The following is a 23,459-nucleotide window of genomic DNA, read 5'->3' on the forward strand; positions in this document are numbered from 1 at the left end:
TGCATGGAGGTACAAAGCTGCTTTGTACAGGGCTGTAAGGCTCTGTGAGGACAAAGTCCAAGTTCTTCCAGCATGTGGAATATGCAAGACTTGAGCTGTCACACAGAGCATCCTGCTCACTGCAGCTTCGGTCCTTGCTCGTTCTGCACCTGCACACCCTCTTCCTTATTTTCATTTTCTGAACTTTTAGCTGTTCTGTATTTTGCCCAGGGGTGGGGAGTCTCCTCTCCAGCCATTACTTTTAACCATCGATAGTAGTAGCCACGGAAACCATCAATTTTTTCCAGGTATGTGTTCTTTGACTTATACTGCAAATAGAAACACAACAAGTTTTTATTAGAAGAGAGCTTATTTAAATGTGCAATAGCTATAGACTTCTACTAAAAGAACAGCTGTCAAGTAACTGTTAGCCAGATCACACAAAACCCAAGGAGAAAAACCTCCTTTGTAGTCTTAAGATCTCCTGCCTTGCTGGTGGCCCTTGGTATGCCATCCCTTGCTAGCTAGCAGTACTTGCTTTGTGCCTATCACCTACACCATTCAGTTTTGATAAACACTTCATATTGTGACCAGTCGTGGCTACCTACCTTGTCAAAATTAGGAGGGTACTGTGCTGCGAATTCCAGCTGGCTTATGATGACTTCATTGGGGGGTACTTGGTTGTTCCTCATGTCTCGCAGGATCTCTGTCAGGTATCTGTAGTTCAGCTTTCTCACAGCAGCAGCAATAAGGGTGCTGTAGATATATTTGTTGGGAGTCACTCCAGACCTCTGAAAACCACAAAAACACTCCAGTTAAGCTTTTGTCTGCTGACTAGTGCATGACTCCCAGAGTGAAAAAGGCATGCAGACACCTCTTGCACAAGGAGCACAGCTCCCACTCTTAGGATCTGTGTAACAGCTTCTACAGTGTCAGTACTCCCCTTCCCACAGCCCCTCAACTGTTCCAGTGCAGGCCTGAGACAGACTAGCTGAGCTTTCAGTCAGTTACTCTAGAGTTGCATCTTCTTGGTACTGAGACCATAAACAGCTGACCACAGAAAACTCAGCAGGTCTTTATACAAGCTTAACGCTTCGTTTGCTTTGCCTTCCTGCAGTTTGAACCTAAGCAGTTTTTTTTTTTTTTTTACCTTCAAATCTGAGAGTAACTGCAGTCCATCCTTCTCTTGGTGGCAAGCAATTGCCAAGTTACAAAACGTCTGGAGGTTAGGTGATATTCCCCTCTTTGCTAGGACTGGCAGCAGGCCCTGCAAGAGGCAAGCGCTGAGATCACTTTCCAAAAAGTCTCGCTGCAACTTTCCAGACAGAGCTGGAAGTGCTAAACAGAACCCATAAATACTCAGAAAGTAACCTGAGGAGTAGATAGAGAAACAGGTCTCATAGTAAAATGCAGGTAACACTGCAGGCCCCTGACAAGGAGGTGGCAGTAGGGCCAGTTTGGGATTTTTTCCTTACCTTTGCTCCTTCAAGATCTCCTTGTTTACTTTTCTTTCTTATTAAAGTGTTAAAGAAGGTCACATCTACCTTCACTTTATGCTTATCAAGGATTGCCAACAGAGAGGATTCTGATGGGCTTTGCGGTTCTGTCAGCTCAGCCAGTAATGTAAAAGTTTTAATGGTGGGCTCTGCATTGTCCTCTTTCATCTTGCTCAAGAAGCCCTCCACACCCCCCATCAAAGCCAGTCTATCAGATGGCGTGGCTACTGTCCCCAGGGAAACCACAGCTGCATCAGGCATCTTGGAATCCAGTAAGTTGGGCAGGTTGCAGAAATGCAGGTTGTGGCTTCGGCTTGCTTGTTGCTCTATTTGATTCTGGTCTGACCTCATCAATGCTCCAGTCCCACTGTGAACTATATTAGCATTGGCAAGACCAGCCAGTACTGGTTCTGTTTCAGGCCAATTCACGTCTTTGTTTTGTTGCTTGACCAGTTGTTCAGGCTGCACAGAGTTCTCCTGAAACAGTTGCTTTTCCATGGCTTCCACATCTAGCTGGACAGTGGCTGCACTCTCTGATCCCTTCTTCCTCTGATTTCTCACTCTTTGTTTCTGCCTGCCGGATGCAAGCCTTAGCTGAGATGAATTCTCTTCAGTGGGTCGTAGCAGTACTTGAGAAGCCAAAACTGGATCACCTATTCCACAGTCTCTTGCAGCACGGAGCATCAAGTTGTAAATGTGGCTATCGGCCTTTATTCCAAACCGAGTCATTTGTTGCCAAACCTGAAGAGAGGGAGATGACCGTACGACAGACATTGTATTAAATAACAGGAGCATTTCTAGCTGGGTGTAAGCATATCTTAGCATATATACAGTGCCTACTGTTAATCATATCCACCTGCAGAAAGGTTCACTTGAACCTGCAGAAGGCAACAGGATGCTCATAGGACTGTATTAGCTCTAAATGGCTATTCAAAGTTTACAGCTCGACAAGATGAGATGGCATTAGACTTTGAATAGCCACTTAGAGCTAGTTCAGTCCTATGAGATCAGCCAGGACAGTTTACAAGTGTTTGCATTATGAGATATCCTCAGGGGAAGTCTAGTTTATGGAACACAAGTCTTGGGAGGAGCTGAGCTCCTCCTGTTTTCATCAGCTCTGAGCATCCTGCTGCCTTCTGCAGGTTCAAGGGACAAGTTACAATACAGAAGCAATGTCATGTTTTCTCTTCATGTACTCAGTGGGAAGACAGACCTGTAAGGCATAGCGGAAGCCGTTTTCACTGTCCTTTATGCAGCCCATGAGAAGGAAGCTGAAGGTCTCTGTTGTGACAATGTGGCCCTTGTGCACAATTTCCTAAAAGAGGAGAGAGCATTAAAATTCCCACTTAGCCATACAGCTTGCCACAGCTGGCTGTGAAGCACAAAGTACTGCCACTGCCTGCTGGGAATAGAGCAGCAACAAAGCACAGCGCAGCTTCCAAGTACTGTGAGCAGAATGACAGCTGCAGGAGAAAAGGAAGTCCTGACAGTACATACATAGATCCTAGCTTCTCCCTTAGGAGAACAGTATGAAGTTTAGGAGTAGGAATAACGATTCTTCCGGCTGCTCCCAGACTGGCCTTTCTGAGAAGAAGTGCTTTAAGAGCCATAAACGTAGCTAGGTATCAATACATGCATTCCCCAAAGAAGGGAAGGAGACGGACACAACAGACATGAGCCTCTCAAAAACTCTTATCAATAAATCGTTGGGAGAGCAGAACAGACTTAAAGACAAGCTCTGTTTAAGCCTACAGCTGCCTCTTTTAATTTTTTTATCTACTTAAACTTTATGTTTGATATGTACCAACACTATTCTGTTGTATAAAACCAAAACCACAAAAGAAAGACTACTGCATCTAAGATGATCTGTGCTTAAAATGAAATAAAGAAATCTACACAATATGGAAACTTCAAGGAGTTTTAAATAGAGTAGACTACACTTAATACACGAAAAGTCACATACTTACCTTCAGTACATCAAAGCACATCCTGAGATCTGAACACAGGGCACAGACTTTCAGCAGAGCGTGATAAGTTATCAGGTTCAGCTCTTGATTTTTGCTCTTTAGTTGCTGCCGTAACTTGAGAGCACTCTGCAGGCCTGAGTCTTTCCAGGGTGATTCAGCGCAGGCATTGAACAGGGCCGTATAAGTGGCATCAGTGGGGATTAAGCCCCGTTTTTTCATCTAAAGGGAGAGGAAAAAAAAAAAGAAATGGAACTGGCTTTTTAGAAAAGGAGTTCTAGAAGTTCATGGTTTTGTTTTAAGATTTTTCAGGCTAACAAAAAGTAAAATTTGACTCAAGGGCATTTTGGATACAGAGACTCACAACCAAATGCTTAAAACCACTTTTAGCTAAAAACCTCATGAAGGTTTTAATGTGAACAGAATGTAAACCTACATCATTGTAGAGTCTGAATGCCTTTTTCACGTAGCCAACCCTGCCACAGCCACCCATTAGAATTGTGTAGTTGCTTTCTTCTGGCTGGACACGCTCTTCCTTCAGCATCTGCACCTCGAACAGCTCCAGAGCCTCTGCCAGCTGCAGGAAAGAGAGAAATCCATAATGAAGGCGCAACAGAATCAGTTATAACAGGTGTTAATATATTTGACAGTAGACAGACTGTGATAGAAGTCCTACAGAGTACAGGATTCCTCGTATTCCTTATTTTACTTCTGTTCTGTAAAGAAAGCGAGTGAGCACTCAGGACAGTGCCGCAGGGGTTTGGAGCGAGAAGTCATGGCACAGAAATATCAAAGCCAGGACTGCCCCAAGGCACGGCTGAATGCAGAACGAGAGGAGCAGCAGATGAAACTGTAGAGAAACTAACTGCATGCTCTCAGAATTGATCAGTTAACTCTGATTCTTATTTTCAGAGGGGGAAAAGGCACAGGAAAGCCCAGTGCCATAATCCACATTTTACAAACAGAATCCAAGTGCATCTTTTAACTCCTGGCCTAGCGAGTCTACAAAACTGTGCTGCCTCCCCAGCATCACATGCTACCGAAAAGCAACCAAAGAACTGGCAACAAACCTTGTCCTCTTTAATGAGGGCCTTGCATTTTAAGAAGTACCAGTACGGTGTGTTCTTGGGCCCGCGCCGGAGTTTCTCTCCTATTTCTTCCATCTCCTTCCCCTCCTCTTGAAGCCTTAAATTCTGAAGGCGCGGCGTGGTTTTGTGAAAATACTTTCTGGAAGAAAATCTACTGGTGAGCGTCCCAAAATCCACGTCCGCATCATCGTCCGCGTCGTGGACGGCGTCAGCGGAGCCGCCGCCGCCGGGCCCGAGCGGCGCCGGGTCCCCGCCGAGGGGCGCCCAGGCCGCCGGGGAGGAGCCGAGCGGCCTCAGACCCCAGGGCGGCGGCCGGCGCGGGCCCGGGGGCTGCAGCGGGCCGGGCGCCGCCCGCGGCCGGGCGCGGGAGGCCCGAAGCAGCCCGCGGGCCACCAGCTGCAGCAGCCTCATGGCGGCCGGGGGGCGGAGCCTCCCGCCGCCGTTGCTAGGCGACCGCGCGGAACGGGGCTCGGCGGGCGGAAGGGGCGTGGCGGCGCGGCGCCATTGGCGGAGGCGCGCGCGCGCGCGCGCGCGGCCTGACGGGAGGCGGGGTCAGAGGTGACTCCCGGCGTTCCGCGGGCGCCGCTCGCCACACGCCGCCGCCGCGGGCCACGCCGGGACCCCCCGACCCCTTCCCGCCGCCGCCGCCCCTCCGCCGCCGCCATCATGCAGGAGCTCATCGCAAGCGTGGACCACATCAAGTTCGACCTGGAGCTGGCTGTGGAGCAGCAGCTGGGCGCGCAGCCGCTGCCCTTCCCCGGCATGGACAGTGCGTGCGGGCGCCGGGGCCTGCGGGCCGAGCCCTTCCCGCCCTGCGCCGCCGGCGGGGGCTGCCCCGGGGGTGGGCCCGGCTTCGCCTGAAGCCCCGGGCGGGGGCGGTGGCTCCCGGGGGCCTGAGACCCTTTCTCGGCCTTGACTAAATCAAGCCCAGTTCTGCTCTTCCCTCTGCGGCTTTGGTCTCGACCCAGACGTCTCTTCTCCTTCCTTGGTGGGAGCCGTAGTTAGCGCCAGACCGGGCTAGAAAATGAAGGTTGAGGCATCACCCTGAATAAATTTGACTTCCCTCCACAGCACTTCAGTTTCTTTATTCCCCTTCCATGGATGAGGTATTTTAAGGACCAGGGAGAACTCATCTTGGACTATTAAATTAGTGTTTCAATGCCCTTAAGTATTGTGATCCCTGTAGGTCTGAATCAGCAAGGGATAATATCATAATTGTTGTCTCAGATCTTTCTGGTCAAAAGAATTCAAAACCTCAGTTCCCCTGGCTGTAAATGCAGGTTTCACTAATGTAATTGAGTTGTTAACAGCTAAAGAAAGCCAGGTCAACAAAAACTGAATCTCTGAAAGGCCAAATAGGCACTACCAAGCTTCTGCAAATTCCTTTGGTGTGTATTTTGCTGAAAAGATTACATATATTTGTGAGGGCCATACTTGAAAAAGGAGCTTGCACTGTAAAGTAAATTCCCCAAACCAAAATACTACTCCTTTGATGCTGAGAACAGAGTTGTCTTTGTGGGAAAGGAAATGTTTAAAAAATTGCCCCAACTTGTCACAAAAATTAATTATGTTTCTTTGGCTGTTCTTTCTACAGAATCAGGTGCTGCTGTCTGTGAATTTTTTTTAAAAGCGGCCTGTGGAAAAGGCAAGTAATATTCCCAATACAGTTACACTCTTACAGGTGGGGAGAAAAGCACGAGATTTGCTAGCGGATCACTGTATAGAACGCTCATACTATATTGTAAACACAGGGAGGATAACTGAGACTGAATTAGCTGCAACAATTGTGAAATGTTGTGTTTTAGAAGTGTGGGGTGAATAAGCAAGGCTGTCTGCAAAGGTAGGCTTGAACTGACCACAAACAGACCTTGCTCTGGACATGGACATGCCTGTGTTAGTAACTGGGTTGTGGCTACCAGGATTAAGAGCAGGAGACTGCATTGCTCCTCTCATTAGAGAGTAAAAGAAGACGTTGTTATCCAGAACTCCCTGTCCTACCGTTGCCACTAAAGGATAAACTCTTAAGAAAAAGTGAAGTATTCTGAAAACTGCTCTTGCAGAGGTGAATCAAGTGTTGCTTCTGCCCTGTACATAGCTGCTTGTGCTGCAGATTTTAAATGCTCTTTTTGCCTTCTCCTTACCCCATCATTCTGCAGGAGGCATGTGCCCCTTCCGACACATCAGCGGGGAAAAGACAGTTGTTTGCAAACACTGGCTACGTGGACTGTGCAAAAAGGGAGACCAGTGCGAGTTTCTGCATGAGTATGACATGACCAAGATGCCTGAGTGTTACTTCTACTCCAAATTTGGTAAGGGGCATTGTAGCTCCTACTTGACGTTCCTTGCAAGTGTGGGAATCTGGTGAAGAGGATCCTGATACGTCCTTCTCACCCTGTCTCATCCATCTTCAGAACAACTCTTCTGTGTCTGCTGATACCGTTAGATTGTAGTTTATCAGATCTCTTTAGCTCTTCACCTTATTTTATCCCCCTAAATTCTTTGTTGTAGATGTGTTGTAGGTATCTTTTTGAGAGAGAGCTTGTCCCTTGGGGGAAGAGGGGGGAAGTTCAAGTCTGGGTTTTGTACCTAATGTTCTGTTTTGGGTATGAGATGAGTAAGCTAAGCAGGTGGTCCTTGCATGACTTTTATTTTGGGAAGTTGGTGAGCAGCAGAGGGTATGGGGGTGCAAAACTTTTATGCACTTGCTTTCCAGCTCTGGAGATCTGGACATAATGAGGCAACTTGCTGTCAGAAACTTACAGTCTTGTAGGTTTCCTTGGATTGAGGTTAGTGTGCAATTTGTAGTTTCTCCACACTTTTGGTGCACTAAATGTTTGGTTTTTGTTACCATGACTGCTCTTTCAAATTCAGTTTCTGCATTGTTTTAAAAGCACACATAAATAGTCCAGTCTGGTAGAGTTTTACCCACCTGGGGCGAGTGCTTGGTGTTTATCATCTAGGTCAAGGCAGGCAATAAGGTTTCTGTGCTTGAACTTATAAATGTTGGTAGCAGCTTTGTGGAAGCTACATGATCCAGGTAATGTTTTGAGAATGATCTGATCTTGTGCCTGCACCATTTGCTGAAAAGTGTGTTTGCCTTTGGTACAGGGGAATGCAGTAACAAAGAGTGTCCATTCTTGCACATTGACCCGGAGTCTAAGATCAAAGACTGTCCCTGGTATGACAGAGGCTTCTGTAAACATGGTATGTATGTCACACAGTTGCTGCTTATGTGCCTATAAAGCAAGGGTAGGGTGATGCTATTCTTCCATTGCATGATCTGCCTGTGTGCCTGCTGCTAGTGAGTGCTGGGGTAAATATATGTGAAGAGTGAACTATTGAGCTTTGTGTTGCAGGTCCCCTCTGCAGGCACCGACATACTCGAAGAGTCATTTGTGTGAATTACCTAGTAGGATTCTGTCCAGAGGGGCCTACCTGTAAATTCATGCAGTGAGTATGTTTCCAGGCTTGTCCTGTAATCTTTGTTTCCTCTATAATCTTCTATATAGCAAATCAGGGTGGTCTGGTGCTGCCCAGTGCTCTTGGAAAGCTGGCAGATGTTTACTTTGTTGCACAGTATATTTCCAGTTTGAGGACATGGGGCAGGCGCTCCTCAGAGAGTTACCAAACAGCCTCCGGGGTGGTGATCAGATACCATCTGTGCAGGGGGGTTACGTGGGTTTATAATCCAGAAGACTTCACAGCTAGAGGGAGATGCAACCTACTGGACTATCATTTTAGTTTATGTAATGCTGAGCAGCAGAATGCAAAGAGAAGTGGGAAGGGAGGTCTGTTTCTTTTGAGTGAAATTTAATTAGCTGAATGTTTGCTTTGTTTTCCGGAGTTACTTGACTGAGCTGATGGTGAAATATTGGCATATGATTCAAGAATCAATTTTCTTGTCTGTCTGTCTAAACCAGCCCTCGGTTTGAACTGCCTATGGGAACTACAGAGCAACCACCACTGCCTCAGCCAACACAAACACAACAAAAGGTACACAATTCCCTTCCCTCTCCTATAGACCCACACTCAAAGCACTGCCCACAGTGCTTTACAAGGTGTATTGCCTAATGCTCAAAACAGGACACCTGGGCTCTTGGATCTGACTTGCTGGAACACCCATTAAATGAGGGAAAACTTTACTTATTTTGTATCTGGACAAGATATTCTTTCCTTGTAAAGAACTTTGAGGAAAATACTAATAAACTTCAAAGCTTTGTCCCTTCTCTGCCCTTCTCCCAGCCCTGTAATGTCCACCACCTGTTCACAACATATTGCTGCTGCCTTCATCCTGGGACCATGGTGTTTTGCTTTGTTTGGTTTCTCCCTTTGCAGCACCTTGTTTAACTTCCTCAATCATTGCTACCTTCCTCCAACTCAGAGGCCAGCAGTGGCAGTTGTTTCCTTGGCTGCCTGGATGGGGGGTACTATGCAAGAATTAAGCAGCAAGCACCCCGTGTGACAATATAGCGAGGTGCAAAAGTCCTATGGTTACTCCGGCTTACATAAAGATCTAGTCACAGAACACTCCCACGTACGCAGAAGCACATTATATGTGGTTGTGCAGCTATCTGCCAGTTTTTGTAATCTGCATGACATCTCTCTGATGGCAGTGATATTTTAGCAGCCTAAACCAACTCTCTAAATCTGCTTTTCAGCGAAAAGCAGGACTACTGGGCTTTGTATGCCTCAATGTTTGATTTCTTCTCTCTGGTGCTCCAGCTGGCAGATCTCCCACGCGTAAATTTGGAGGAAAATTGATCATTTGATATGTGGGGTGTTCTTTCCCCTTCTTAACAAAATAACCACTGCAAAGGTCTTCCTCCATGATGCACTTAACAAGTCAAAACTTTTTTCCTAACCAACAGAGGACACCTCAAGTCATTGGAGTCATGCAATCTCAAAATAACAACACCGGGAACAGAGGGCCCCGGCCGCTGGAGCAGGTCACCTGTTACAAGGTAATTCACAGGGATGGGATAGGGAAGCAGAGAGGGTTTCATTTAAGAAGGACAGAGTGTACATCGCCTGGACTACACCGTGCTGCAGTTTTGCTGCTGGTTACTTGTCACAAGTACAGGAACAAGTAAAGTTGCGATGTGTGGCATTGGTCCTGCAAAGTTTCTTTTTCATAGTGAAAACGTTTGTGAAATATACGCTTTGCTCATTAAACACTACATTTTTGTGAGTGGGTACAGCTGTGGGAATTAGTATTGAGGTTTGATACCTCTAGGTTGTTGGTTTGTCAGCCCATGGGCTTGCTGTGGCCCACTTACGGCTGCTGTCACAGGTTGTGCTCGTCTGCTAATAACAAGAAGCCCTGCCACAGTGTCAGTTAAAGGAGATGGTCAAACTGCGTTTCAAAGTAAGAGTTAAAATGAGTTTTGTGCTCATGAGTTCATTTAGTTACGCTTCATGATTGTGGAAGAATTTTCTTCTCCTCTATTAGTGTGTAGAAGGTCCAGGCAAGTAATGGAAATCAAATATACAAAGGCTGTCAGTTGTCAAACCAAGGAGTGTGCTGTTCACTTTGGTTGCTTAGTGAGGCGCATAGACAGAACCTTGATGCAGTTGAGTTTCCATCTCTTGTTTATTTTTCAAAAAAAAAAAAAAAAAAAAAACAGTCATAGCCACTACAGAGAAGGACAAAGAATCTTCCTTCCCCATCAGCTTGGACAGCTGCATCACGGTATGCACCAACTTTGTAGCTGAGGTGCTTGTTTGGGTTTCACTGGTTAATCTGTGGTTTAAAAGTTACTGTGATTGTGATGGAATGTTAAGTATCCATTTCATGGAAAACCTTTAACTGCTTATTCACTTCCAAAATGAAGTTTTACTAAATGTTAGCAATGTAAACCCACTCCAGTGAAGTCATTTGATGATAGTGGCCTCCTCAGGGCAGAAACTCCTGTAACTGGAGATAGCCATATGTTACAGCAAATAAGACAGCACAGTTTATTTGGATCTCACCTTCTCCCCCCCACCCAACTGGAGCTTTCGAAAGTCACATTTTTACCCAAAGCTTCCTTATTCTGCTTCCAGACTGGTAAATGAGCACTATACAGCTAGGATTTAAGGAAGCAAGTAAATTACATATCTGGAGAAAGCAGAAAATCAGATGTCAGCATTTCTTGCTGTGTTTGAATAGCCCTAAGTTGTAAAGTCATGAATCTCTTGTTCAGACTTTCCTATGCCTAATCCAGGATAGCTGATCAGGAAAGTGCCCTGTATACATCTCTGTCGCAGTCTGTTTCAGATGAGGTAGTCTTCCAAGACTTGAACATAGAAATTCTCCTTGGGGTCTCAAATTGTGTGTTGCAGCCCTTTTCTATTTGTAGTAATGTACTGAGCACTCTGTCCTTGGTAGTACGTTATAGTAACATGGCATCATGCTGATGCCAGCACGGAAGCTGCTTTTGTTCTAACTAGTGAAAATAGCTTAAGTTATGTCCCTTGTGACAGCATGTTTCACTTCTCCTGCTGAACACTGCATCTTCCATAAATGGAAAAGCTTCCTAATTAGAACAGTTGCTGGTTACATTATTAAAGGCGGCTACAGGAAAAAGCTGTCAACTGTGTAATAACCTCTCTTTCTGTCTTTCTCTCTTCTAGTGTGGTGAAAAAGGTCATTATGCCAACAGATGCACCAAAGGACATCTGGCCTTTCTCAGTGGACAATGAAAGAGCAGAGAGGAGAGTGCAAGGGAGCTATTAACACTGAGAAAAGGTTTCTGCCTAGCACTATTTCTTGAACTATTGATCAGGTTGTTTTTTTTTAATGCCATTACTGAAAGAACTGGTCAGAGGCTGGCTGCTGCTAAGCAACATTTTTGTAATTGTCCACAACTTTTTTTATGTTTTAACCTTTTTAAAATAGATTTTGGCCTCCGCCTACTTTCATTGAGCCCTGCTGAAAGGTAGATTGAAAAGCAGATAGATATGCAAACCCCTCATCATTGCAGCATTCTACATAAACGCATCTTACTCCAGGTTTCTTTAAAATGTTTTCCGTCTACCACTGCTCTTCGGGGAACCTGCAGCCTTTCAGCCCTCCCTGTGGAAGCAGGAAGACTGACTGGGAGAACTAATATTTGAAATGCCTTCCCTTCAGTGAGGAAGCAGCAATCTGGCTGTCTTATAGCTCTTAAAAAGCAAGCTCATGTTCCTAGGTCCAGTCTGTTGTAGTCGGTGAGCTTGTCCTGGTAGCTAACTCAACACGTCACATAAACCAGGACGTAAGCCTCCCATCCACTTGCTTAGTTTCTCTGCGTCTTACTATCCTGAAGGTTAGGAATTAATCTTCTGCCTGAGAACCGATCAGGATGGAGAGGGGAGAATAAATTGGCATCTCCATGGTTAGTCAAAGGTACGAGGAGCGATGACTGTAGGAAAGCTGTATTTGTGCTTGTTTTCGATTTGGAAGAAGCAAGTAAGGAAATGAACATGGTTTGAAGCACAGGAATAAAAGATACTTGTCTCAGTCTCCCCTCAGTCATTCAGCTCGCACTGACGAGGTATTCCTATAGCCTAGAGAACACCAAGAAGTGGAGCTGATATTCTTATGGAATGCTGCTTTTAAAAGTGGTAGAGTGTCCTTCTGAGAGCATACTCCTGCAAGCCAAAATCCATTAATTTTTTGAGAAGACTATTTCAAAAGGGCCAATGATAAAATGTGAATTAAAAAAAATTGCACCTACAATGTGAGCCTTATTGATTCTAACCCATCTCTAATTTGCTGGTTGCATTATACTTTGTTTTTATTGAAATGTACTGTTGCAAAAAGTTGGTTGTGACATATGCTTTTTTTTTTTCCTCCTTTCTAAGAACAAGGTAACACTTGGCTAGATTAAGAGAAGAACCTATGTTGGTTTGAGTGACTGTACTTATTTCACTGTGGATATTCAGAGTCAGTTAAAATAGAAGTTTCAATTCTGACTGTAGTAAAAGAGGACATCAGACACTTCTCATAACCTTTAGGAGCACAACATTGCGTTAAACAGTGGCCAAAGTATTAAATGTATTGCCTGGATATAACTAGGCACCTGGAAACTAGAACACACTTTAGTGTCTGGCCACCTTCCCCATATAGTTCAGGGAAATTTAAGATCTTCATTACCTAAATGGGATGTTTTCTGAAACTGAACAGCTTTCCTGTTACAGCTAAAGCTATTGACAGATTCTGTGCATCTCTTAACTGCCTTTCATTCTCTTCAATATTAAGAAAACCATACTGCAACTTGTACCTGCAAAACCCAGGCACAGTTGCAAGCATCAGCAGATAGTGCTGTAACACTAGGATGCAGTTGCTTAGTGAAGTGCATTAGGAAGGCAAAGGGGTCAAATCCACAGATGCTCCTTTAAATGGCATCTGTGCATGTAACAACTATCAAACTTAACATCACCATCATGTTTAAGTCAGTAAGCAACACTTTCATTTCATGTACCCTTGCGGTACTAAAGACCTTTTAGTCTTACACTTACATCCCTACACACAATTTTTGGGCTTTTCTCAGTAATAGAAACAGCTGTAGTTTTGACAGAAATGGGCTACTAATGTTAAACATCTTAGTTCCAATCGCAGGGAGTGTACCTCCTCAAAGGCAAACAGGGATCTCTCTTCAAGCAGTGCTTTGTGATGGAAAATTGCCCAGACACAGTACCCAGGTGGCAGCCTGACTGAGAATCAGAAACATGGCCATACCACTGAGTCCCTTAACGCCCAAATATTCTTCATTCAGATCAAAATATTGTATCTTCTCAGCCAGTTGTCCAGCCTGCAACATTTAGGGCATTAAAAGTAAAGATAGCAGTGGGCTGCTTCTTATCAAAGAGTCAGATGAAAGGATTTTAGTAATTTTCCCAGTTAATAACACCAGGTAAGTAGTGAAAGCTTTTTCAACCATCTCTGAACTTATCCTTGAGGTGGGAAATTCAGGGAAGAGAAACTCACCCACATATTACCAAGTAAAGCTACCAGAGTCTCAGCTCAGAGAATGCAAAGTGCATACACTTTATTGTTGGTCATAACAGTAGTATAGTTTTAATATGAACAGTTCTGATGACTTCATCAGGATGCTTGTTCCAGCAGCTGAATCTGTTCAAGATCTGCACCTTCACTTTCTGAAATTTGTGCTTCAGTGATACTTCCTGTGACGGTCATGCTCTGTATCATTCAAAGTAAAGCAAGTTAATTTTGCTGAAGTCACAAAAGAAATGTTTAAGTTACAGGAAAGAAAGTACTTTGCAAGAAATCTGAGCACATAGTTCCCAAGTCCTGCCAGGTTAGAATAGCAAAGTTTATGCTTTTTCACCACCGAGAAAATATTGCCCATCTGTTAACTTACTAAAAATATATAAGTTCTCTACAGCTTAAAAAAAAATGTTAATCTGCCCATAGGCAGAGTCTCTTGGCAGAGCCAAGTGGCAATGATTAGCATAGTCTTCCATCTTGTTCCTAAAAACAGTAGCAGATTCATTGTTTTTACTGCCCCAAGCAATCTTCTATGCATTGATATAAATTCAAGCCATACAGTCAGCCATACTGCATTTACTTACTCAAGTGGTCATAGCTCCAAATGTAGCTGACGAGAACATAACCAGCAAGCACCATAGTGATACCACCAAGGCCCCCTTTCTTCACATTGATGTATTTATTGTAATACCTGTCATAACCTGTGTAGGAGAAAAGTTATTTCATAGCAGCCAGGTGATTTGCACATTTTTGTGTCAGAAAGAAGCGCACATGGCTACTTACTGCATCTTCATTTCATAGAACATCAGGAAGTTGCCTTTGAGGCCTTCAAATATTTCATTAATTTAAGAAACAAGTTTAACAGAAGGCAACCCATGAGTTAGTTAAGCAAGGTGAATTCTGAAGTTAGTATCAGCCATAAGCTTAAGAACAAACAAAAGCTATTTATCTTTCAATTCCCAGTATTTCTGTAACTTCACTGAGTTCAAGTTGATTTGGCATTACCTAATTTCTTAATACTAGAATATATGCATTATACATGCATTTTCATTTGATGTTTTGTGTTTAAGTCTACTTGAATGCTGTATCTGTACCTACAGCAAAGGACTTTGGTCAAAACTTTTGCTAAGTAATCTCTAAAAGTCATATTTTCTTTTTCATCATCTTCAGGGATTGATTACATTTTTATATTTACTTGTTATCTTGGGAAGGTTCAAGATTTTCAGCAGATAAGTGCAGCAGAAGTTGGTCAGGAATAAGCAGGTCATCCCAGTAGTACTTTTAAGATAATTATTTCCTCTTTGCACAAGAGGGGATATTGAAAACAAACCTCTGATGGATAAAGCCCATGGGACAAACAAATTTACAGAAGGGAGGCGCTGTTTGGGGGAGGCAAAAACTGCCTTTAAGCCCTCCTTGTAGGCAGGCTCCTGCCTGCCGGGGGAAACCAGCAGCAATGAGCGATGCTTACGGCAGTTACAGCACACGCGAGGCCGAGGGCGCGCGGGGCGGCCTGCCCCCGTGCGAGGGGACCCCATCCCCGAGCCAGGAGCACCGTCCCCCGAGGCGAGGGCGGGCCCAGCCCGCGCTGCTGAGGGGCCGCGGCCCCTCGGGGCCCCTCACCTCTGCGCAGGGCCCCCGCGATGCCGCCGGGGGTGAAGTCCCTCATCGCCAGCCAGGAGGTCAGCTGGCCCAGCTTCACGTCCATCAGCCTGGTGTCCTTCAGGGGAACTGCGGCACAGAGAGAGAGAGACAGAGCGCGGTCAGCAGGCGCGGCGCGGCGCGGCGCGGCGGTCACCTTGCGGGCCCGCCGCACTCACCCGGCGGCTGCGCCATCTTGCCGCTCCTGCTGCTGGCCGCCGCCGCGGGGGAGGCCGGGAAGGAGCGCGCCGCCGAGACTCACGGGAGGAAGGTCAGGTGGGCACCCGGATGCCGGGGGTGGCGCAGGCGTGGCGCCATGCTGGGCGGGTCGGCCTCCCTTCTCCGCACCCCACCCGCAGGCTGAGCCCGCTGGGGAGGGGAAAGGCCTGGCCGTCCTCCCTGCCCCCTTCCCGCCTCCCCGTGGCGGGCATCCGGGCCCTGCAGGGGCTGCACGCACTGCTTCGGTTGCCCCAGCCTCTGGGTTGCGGCCTGGTGGCCCTGCCAGCCCCCCAGCTGTGGCCGCCTGTGTGGAGAGGGTCGGTCCGGGTGCCGTCGGGGCTCAGGGCCTGGTGCCCGCAGGGTTTCCCCTTCCTGTGCTGCTCGAGGAGGTCCCTTCGCGGGCCTCAGCGAGGAGCGGAAACCTGCAGGGCACCGAGACACGGCCCCTCTGCAGCCCTGAGCGGCCTCCAGCCCTGAGCGCGACTACCAGCCCTTCTGCGTGGAGCGGTGGAAGCTGTGGCAGGTCACGAGAGAAAACGTTCGTGCATCTGCATCTTCCCTTCAGTATTGGTTTAGGGGTTGTTGACGTCCCCAAAATGAACCTTTTCTTGCATGCTTAGCCTGAAAAACTGTGACTTGTGCATAAACGTTTATTAGTAATGTTATATACTGTAACAGATATTTAATAGATTAAGCTATATTGTAACATAAGAAGTTAGGGACTTTCAGATCTCTCCTTAGGGGAGGAAACCAGCAGCAATAAGCGATGTTTACGGCAGTTACAGCGCAAGCGAGGCCGAGGGCGCGCGGGGCGGCCTGCCCCCGTGAGAGGGACCCCATCCCCGAGCCAGGAGCACCGTCCCCCAAGGAGAGGACAAACTGCCCTTTCCTACAGCCTTCTTAGATGGCTTGAAGACTAGAGGAGGAACACTGACCACGTTTTTTCGTGGAGACAAGTGATAGAGGAGTAATGTTTTGTGTGGTCCCTTTTCAGTGGCCAGGCAGGATTTTTCCACATGGGAACATGCCATGTTTTACCGTAGTTGTTCTCAAAGGATGTCAACATCAGAAGGAGAGGCTGGGCCTCCATATCTCCTGGAAGTACAATTGCCTAACCAGAGCAGTGGAAAAGAGGTAATACATGAGGATGTGTGGATGAGGACTACTCTTGCCTCTTGCAATAGGGAAGAGGCACCCGAATTTATTTCATATTGCCCACTTTTCTTTCTGGGGGCTTTAATGCAGATAGGCACCCAAGAGAGCCACCCTGGGCAGATAAACACCTGCAGAACTAGCTGTGATGGGATGGAGAATGGTTTAAAGGGGAGAAGATTCCAGCAGATGTCACTCACACTTAGCAAAATGCTGCTGCTGGAAAGATGCTCTAAATTAGCCTGACCTCTAGAGGTTTTATATCGTATAATTCAGGTTCATAAAACAGTGTCAGGTTGTGTTGCCGTTCATTGTGCTGAATCTGAAAAGCAAAATGATGCAGTAGCAAACCGGGAGCAGCCATCCACTACTGCTTCTGACAGGTCAGCCAGGACCCCAGATTTCCTCTATATTAAATCTCCATCCCACAGAGGACTGTTAGAACAGATCAGAGATGATGAAGACTAAATTAAGAACACTGAAGAGGGCCCACAGGGCTCCTACATAAACACTGAACTACATCTCTGTAGTTTCTACTTCTCTTAGATCACAGAATCCTGTTCTACATGCTTTCCTCCTGCCATTGCAGGATTCTTGCCATGAAGGGTTTGTGTTACCTGGTATTAAGTGACCTGAGGTGTGGGACCTCTTCATCTCAAGAGACTGTGCTGCTCTGTAATTCATCATACTCAGAGGCTGATCTAGAGGTCTGGCTTGTATCTTCAGCTTCCGTTTTCCTGAAATCAATATATTTATATTGAATGGTGCTCTCCCTTTGTATAAAGGTAAAAGCAGAAGGAACAAATTACTACCTCTTACTTATTAGCAGAAACTAGGATTAGGAAGATACAGCATGCCTGCTCACTTAAAGAAATGGTTCTGACTCTGTTCTCTCTAAAATGAGTTAAAACTCCCTTTATTAAATTATTCTCTATTTTATTATTGCACTTTACCAGTAACTGTCTTTTTATTGCAGAAGTGTACCCTGATGAACTATTCTGTGGCCTTTTTACTGTACTTGGATAAAAGCATGCTTCAAACTTGCATAAAAGCATGCTTCGTAGGTTGCAAGGCAACCTATTGTTTAAAAGAGGCTTGTTCACGAAAGGCAGATTAATTTACCTACAGGGAAAAAGGCAAAGGCAGGTCCTCATTTTAAAGAGTTTCCTGCAGAGTGGAAGAGCACCTAGAGTTGCACAAACTGCTTATAGCAGGGTTTGAGGAAGTCTGAGTTGTTAGGGTAGGAGTGGAAGTCCGTAAAAAGGATACATCTCCAGTGCAGTTGCAGCCAGCAGCGACTTAAACCTTGGCACAGACTGCCTACACTAGTACAGAGTAAGGGGGGAATAGTACTGCGGTCCTTATGCCATCTTAATCCTGAACCAAACAGGACGAGTTAACTGGTACAGATGTGTGGGAGGTTCTCTAGCACATATTTCCTCCCTTTGACCCCTGTTGTTGGCCAAAAATCAAGGTCTTGTTGGTTGATCCAGATTGGAGGAGGAGTGATGAAGAAAGGTATTTCTGATATATTTCTGTTTACTTAAAAGAATGCACACAGCCCTCTTTTCCTGAACACAGAAGAAATCATGCAGCTGAGAGACAGTTTCCTTGCTCACAACTCCCAACCTGTTCCAGGCAACAGTGTGACCCCAGATCCCTCTATTTCTTGTATTCAGTCCAGGTTTTATATCAATGCTTGTTCAGGATGTTTGAAGCTTCCGTTCCCTGCCTGTTAGAATATGCTCCCTTTCTCTCTCCTCCTTCACCTGAACTGTATTGTCCATCCATGCACAATCTTCTTTCCACTTTGTACCTACCGAGACCATCCCCTCAGAGCTTTCAGATATCTGAGCAATGTTGCATTTTGGGTGGAAATACAGACTTAATGTCTCCTTCAGCTACCCTAAATAAAGGAAAACAGTTATATTACCAGTTTGAAGAAGGTTTAACCCAATCTATAAAAATGAAAGCCTAATGGAGTGTTGCCCTGAGGGCTTCATCTTGCTGAGGACCCCTCTAGAAAATGTTATGAAGTTTATAAGTAATGGCATGGAAATAATAGGGAGTACGTCATTCAGCAAACCAGAGTATTTTGCAAAAGACGTCAATAAACATGAAAGAAGTTTTCTTATTCCAGTAGCAGCCATAGCACAAAATACTGTAGCTTTTAGTGTAAAGACTCAGACTCAGCTGAAGAGTTAAGTAACACTTTTCATTAAAGTTACTTAAAAGGAGAAGCAGAGAGTCACATACAACCTCCCTCAGATTGTAAGATGTTAGAGGCTGGGACCATTTTTTTTGTTTTATGTGCCACATCTTGAATACTCGTGATCTTGCCTGGGACTGGTGCTCAGTGACACTACAGTAAAGAGCAGACACAGTATTCATGGGTGTGTAAAGTAGCGGAGTGGCCTTAAAGAAGGTCAAGAGATGAGAATTTGCCTATCTGATCCTGTGCCCACTGAAAATGATGACGAACCACTCATTTTTTAATAAGGGATCTAACCTTTAATAAAGGATCCTACACAGGTGGACAGATAAAATCTGAAACATGTGGTTTGGCATAGGGTGCTTTAGGGCTCCTAAACACTTATTTCAGTCCGATGTTTTCCCCCTATCACAGGTTAAGAGGCTGCAGCCATTAAGGAGAAAGAGCGACCCTGGCGTACAAGCACTTCCAGAAGCAAAATGTAGAGATGCATGTTTTATCATCCAGTAATTTGGAGAAAAGGGTGGGCAGTCCCAGATAGCTTGATCCTATCTGTTATTTTTGATTGTGTGAACAGTTTGAGGTGGTGAGAGCAGTGCAGCAGGTCTCAAACTTACTCATCTAAAAATACATTTGCAGTGGAAACCAGGGGTCCTGAGCTGAATATGATCAGAAAGGGGTGTGGAGTTTGGAATCTCTTCCATGGTCAAACTTCCTCAGGAAAATGGTGATTGCCCTCACGTAGATAATAATACATAGGGATTGACCCAGCAAAATCAGTTGAGAGAATTAACCTATGACTGTAATCGGATTGCTTGCTCTGTGTTATTACAGAGTCGTTTTCCTTAGTCAACCTCAAAAAAAACTTTACAAAGGAGATTGTTTACCAGTAATTAATTGTTTAGCATCTACATGGTTCATTTCTCCTTCACAGCATTTAATTATTCATGCATCTTCATGCTTCTGTGATAAGATGTGTAAACTAATGTTGTGATAATCATTTCAAATGAGGAAATTTGGGCACTGATGTTTAGGACTGCGGAGGGGGAACTCCCCCCCCTCACTTTTGGTCCCATCATGCTGATCTCTGCTTGTGTCTAGTGCCAGTTGCAAAAGTATCTTATTTTGTAGCTCTAGGATCAGCCTTCTGGTTAGCTAAATATATACCTGTGGGGAGATAATTATATGCTATCAGTAGTAAAATGTAGTAAAATAATTTACATTAATTAAAACACTTGCAAAACCCAAGCAGGAATTTTTACTAAGATAAATCTGCTGCAGCAACAGCTGTAACTGGGACTGCCTGCTCCCCATTAACAAACAGGCAAATAAGACTAGGAGCTAGTAAAAACTAATTTCTTCGTGCTAAAAAGAGGAAAGACAGGCAGCCACGGGGAAAACCGTGGTGGGATCAGTCCAGAGGGGCAGGGCTGAACATACCTTCCGTGTGTTCAAGCAGATCTGTATTCATGATCATGGAGGTTTGTGCAATGTCTCCCATCCTAAAAACATGCCTGTTCAGCTAAGTGTGAGTGCTTCAGCAGGAGGGGTGTACAGCTGGGCCTAAATCCCCTGTGGGGAGGATTTAGAGACCAATCAAATAGCACAGCAGAGACTTCAAAAATCACCATGTTTGTTACTAACTTTGAATCCACTGTCTGTTCCTCCAGCACAATCCTTGTAGCTTTCCTCTTTTTCCTCCCTTCTCACCTTTACGTCTGATGAAAATACTCAGCATTTGCATGGCCTTGCGTGGATGTTACCTAACTGGCCTTCCCAGGTGAAGTAGTCGGTGGCTATTCTCACTCTGCTAGCGTGCATCTTGGTAGAAGGTCTATTGCACTGGTGAGCCTGGTATGTTACCACTTCTGCTGCTCCATGGAGATGTCCATTGCTGTTGCTTTCTGCAGATCTCAGAGCAGAGATGATTTCAGGTTTAACTCAGTGCATCTCTCAATTGTGCTTCAGGAAGTGCTTTTATCCCGGAGTTATTCTTTCTTCCTGATGGCTGTAGCCACTTAACCTGCAATAGTGGGAAGACATCAGATTGAAATAAGTCTTTAGGAGAGAAGAAGCATTAGCGTTTCATTTAGAGCTCATTCATATTCTTTCACTGGTGGATGATGTAAATATCTTCTTAAAAGACGCCAAGAAATCAGGAGATTTATAGGGTTGCAGTGGGAGAGCCACAGCTCCCAGCAGCAAATTGTCTCTACATATATAGCCCAGGCCTTCCAGTTTAGCACTTGCACACCCAGAGAGTTATACCATGCATCTTTCTCCAATCAATACATGCAATCTCCATTACAGGATTCACAGTTGTGTTCAATTAGTTGGTGAGTGAGTTGGTAAGATACCTCCTCCTCCATCTGTTCTCCCTTTTCTTAGTGCTTTTCTTTGGCACAGCGTGGATACACACGTTTCTTTGCATCATTCCCTCCCCACACATATCTCTGGGTTTTCACTGTGGTACTTCACTCATGAGTCAGGGATGCATCGCCCTCCCTCCCCCCACAACTTGCACTAGATCAAATTCTAGCTTTTTGCAAGGTAATGAAAGTAGCATAACAGATCTGTTTAATCAGGTTTGCCCAGTGGCCATGTTATCGTATACGCTTGGCAAGAAAGGAGCTTAAAGCCAGGGTGAGAAAGAGATTCCTCTCTAAAGATCAGCTAAGAGTCCGGTGGGATTTCAGCCATGCGACTTTGACATTCAAGCAGGTCACGTGGGCACCTCCTTTCCCTCTCCTGCTCTGCAGCGTGAACTGGTCAGGACTGCGTGCTATTGGGACAGAGGAGCTGAGCTGGAGCAGGAAATACTCAAATGTATTCGTTTCAGGGTGACCTTTAACAGGTGTGGATTTACCAAAGGGGAGGGGAGAGGGAAGTAGGCGAGGGATTAAGGGGACTTTACCCTCCCTCCCCTTTAAGCATTAGCTTGCACAGCATTCCAGTACTGTGTGATGCAGTTTGTGGCTGTATGGTTTTATATCTTCTGCCTCAGTCGGTTCTGGTCAGGTCTGTGGCTGCCCCTGGCCTTTAGCAGTGCCGGGGATTCAATAGGTGGCAAACTTCTTGTGGAGACAAGTCATGCTGTACTGCCAGATGTCTCAGATATAAATTGGGGGGAAAAGAAAATTCACAGTTTTCTGCAAGAATAGTGATTTAACCCGTAGTGAAAGTAACTATACAATTCAGGCAAACACAAAGTGTGTACTACATCCCCTGGGTGATTTTGCCTGGAGAGCTTCTCTTCTTGTCCTAGAGCTGCTGCATGCTGTTGAACAGCTGCTTTCCTCTAACCCATGTTTGCTGCATTTCAGTGATGGATTAAGGCAACTCCATTTTCTGTATCTCTCTCCAAGGGGAGCTGTAAAGTTTAATTAATTACATTTTGTAAAACATGGTGAGAGTGCTGGATGATAAATGCTATTCAGATGTAGAGTACTTTTTAATGAGCACTGTATGATGGCTGCAATGAAATGCTTTTTTAATCAAACCGATCTGAGCTGCAAAAGGTCCACACCCTGCTGGTAGCAAACAGAAATGGTGTCGAGCAGTCTGTCTTTTGTTGGCAATTTGGTGTGAGGGTCCCAAGAGGTATTTGAAAATTCTAACAAAATAAACAGGCAAGGACTGTACGTATACAGAAACATATTGTATGTCTTCCCCTTAATGTATGTAGTTTAGCATTATGTATTATTTTTATTATATATTTTTAACATTATTAGCAATATTAGCAATAAGGAAGGGCAAGATCAGTTAACTGTGAGGTCAGAAGTCGTGGATGCGTGGCAGATGTACGTATACCTGCTCTTGTTTTGCCTGCTTATGTCAGGCACCAAAGTTTCAGCAACACAGAATTTGTGTTTTACACGTTTCCCACAGCCGCAAGTATGTGAAGTCAGTGTGCCTGCTACTCCCTCCTAAGGAAACTAGACTAAAATCAAGTCTGGGAATGTCTGTTTTTGCTGCACACTGTGATGTAAACCTACCCACAGAAGTAAAGACACTTCCATAGTGAAATTATTGCAGTCTGCAATAACTACAAGCAGAGTGCCATTTCTTGGTTTGGAATTTGATCAGGACGAAGAGAGTAATTTTTTGAGCTAAAAACTGCCATGGGCTACTCAATGGCCAGAACTGCAGTCCTGTTTTTCTTCCAGAAGGCTGCTTCTACTGTTACCGGCATGCTAAAGCATCAGATCACCAGTGGCTAGAGAGGAAAGGTACTACACGAAGAAACACTAATATCACAGCCTGGAAGCGGCAATCTGTAGATCTCCATCCAGTAATGACACAGCCCAGTCCTACTCAACCTTTGGGATCGAATGATTCTCTCAACAGAGGATGCTATGGCTTCTGGCCCTGGTGATGTGGGATTGAAATGATGGCTGCAATAAGAGTCATAGTTCACTGCACTTCATCTGACCTATTGTTTCTTTAAAGCTGCTGCTTTGCAAGATTCTCCTCTTCCAGAGGAGACTTTTTCTAATCTCATTTACTTTTGGTCAACTGGAGTTTTTCCTCTAGAGAAGAAGAGGAGAATGGCCTCTGTAAAGGTATTGGGTGGCTGTGCTGGGAAGGAAGAAAGAAGACACAAGAAAAGACTGTTGAAGCTGTGACAAGAAGAAAGGAGTGAGTGAGAAATTCTAGGGGCTGACCACTCAGTTAACCAATCTCGCAAGCAATTACTGTTTCCTCATTGTAAGGCAACACCATAGTGGTAAAAATATA

General features: G+C 45.2%; 3 protein-coding genes across 6 annotated transcripts; 1 reads left to right on the top strand and 2 right to left on the bottom strand.

Moving 5' to 3' along the window:
- Positions 1 to 1,253: 1,253 nt before the first annotated feature.
- PTCD1 (pentatricopeptide repeat domain 1) lies at positions 1,254 to 4,690 on the bottom strand. Its single transcript, XM_062587807.1, has 6 exons — positions 4,510 to 4,690; positions 3,876 to 4,016; positions 3,443 to 3,661; positions 2,689 to 2,790; positions 1,455 to 2,216; positions 1,254 to 1,350 (listed from the first exon to the last, which is right to left on the bottom strand). Exons 1-6 carry the CDS (start codon positions 4,600 to 4,602, stop codon positions 1,339 to 1,341), a joined length of 1,329 nt encoding a protein of 442 aa, XP_062443791.1. The 5' UTR covers positions 4,603 to 4,690; the 3' UTR covers positions 1,254 to 1,338.
- Positions 4,691 to 5,108: 418 nt separating this feature from the next.
- On the top strand, positions 5,109 to 12,322 carry CPSF4 (cleavage and polyadenylation specific factor 4). Of its 4 annotated transcripts, none has more exons than XM_062587808.1 (8): positions 5,109 to 5,296; positions 6,122 to 6,172; positions 6,684 to 6,836; positions 7,636 to 7,731; positions 7,884 to 7,977; positions 8,448 to 8,520; positions 9,396 to 9,488; positions 11,140 to 12,322. In XM_062587808.1, exons 1-8 carry the CDS (start codon positions 5,194 to 5,196, stop codon positions 11,206 to 11,208), a joined length of 732 nt encoding a protein of 243 aa, XP_062443792.1. In that variant the 5' UTR covers positions 5,109 to 5,193; the 3' UTR covers positions 11,209 to 12,322. The 4 variants fall into 4 exon arrangements, with proteins under 4 accessions (XP_062443792.1, XP_062443793.1, XP_062443794.1 ...); XM_062587809.1 differs by having other exon boundaries at positions 5,215 to 5,633; XM_062587810.1 differs by having other exon boundaries at positions 5,215 to 5,557.
- Positions 12,323 to 13,513: 1,191 nt separating this feature from the next.
- Positions 13,514 to 15,419, bottom strand: ATP5MF (ATP synthase membrane subunit f). Its single transcript, XM_062587816.1, has 4 exons — positions 15,319 to 15,419; positions 15,122 to 15,229; positions 14,083 to 14,199; positions 13,514 to 13,690 (listed from the first exon to the last, which is right to left on the bottom strand). Exons 1-4 carry the CDS (start codon positions 15,332 to 15,334, stop codon positions 13,662 to 13,664), a joined length of 270 nt encoding a protein of 89 aa, XP_062443800.1. The 5' UTR covers positions 15,335 to 15,419; the 3' UTR covers positions 13,514 to 13,661.
- Between the last annotated feature and the right edge of the window lie 8,040 nt (positions 15,420 to 23,459).

Source organism: Rhea pennata, chromosome 15 (genome assembly GCF_028389875.1).
Source record: "Rhea pennata isolate bPtePen1 chromosome 15, bPtePen1.pri, whole genome shotgun sequence".
In the NCBI taxonomy this organism is placed as follows: domain Eukaryota; kingdom Metazoa; phylum Chordata; class Aves; order Rheiformes; family Rheidae; genus Rhea; species Rhea pennata.

Excerpts from the sequence above, each read along its gene's own strand:
- PTCD1 (XM_062587807.1), bottom strand. The coding sequence starts at position 4,602 with ATGGAAGAAATAGGAGAGAAACTCCGGCGCGGGCCCAAGAACACACCG. Across the intron at positions 3,662-3,875 it reads CATTCAGACTCTACAATGAT|ATGAAAAAACGGGGCTTAAT; the intron begins GTAGGTTTACAT and ends CTCTCCCTTTAG. Across the intron at positions 2,791-3,442 it reads TGTGCTTTGATGTACTGAAG|GAAATTGTGCACAAGGGCCA; the intron begins GTAAGTATGTGA and ends CTCCTCTTTTAG.
- CPSF4 (XM_062587808.1), top strand. The coding sequence starts at position 5,194 with ATGCAGGAGCTCATCGCAAGCGTGGACCACATCAAGTTCGACCTGGAG. Across the intron at positions 6,173-6,683 it reads AAAAGCGGCCTGTGGAAAAG|GAGGCATGTGCCCCTTCCGA; the intron begins GCAAGTAATATT and ends ATCATTCTGCAG. Across the intron at positions 7,732-7,883 it reads CAGAGGCTTCTGTAAACATG|GTCCCCTCTGCAGGCACCGA; the intron begins GTATGTATGTCA and ends TTTGTGTTGCAG.
- ATP5MF (XM_062587816.1), bottom strand. Across the intron at positions 14,200-15,121 it reads CGCGGGGGCCCTGCGCAGAG|GTTATGACAGGTATTACAAT; the intron begins GTGAGGGGCCCC and ends TCTCCTACACAG. Across the intron at positions 13,691-14,082 it reads TTGGAGCTATGACCACTTGA|AGCATGACCGTCACAGGAAG; the intron begins GTAAGTAAATGC and ends TGAATGATACAG.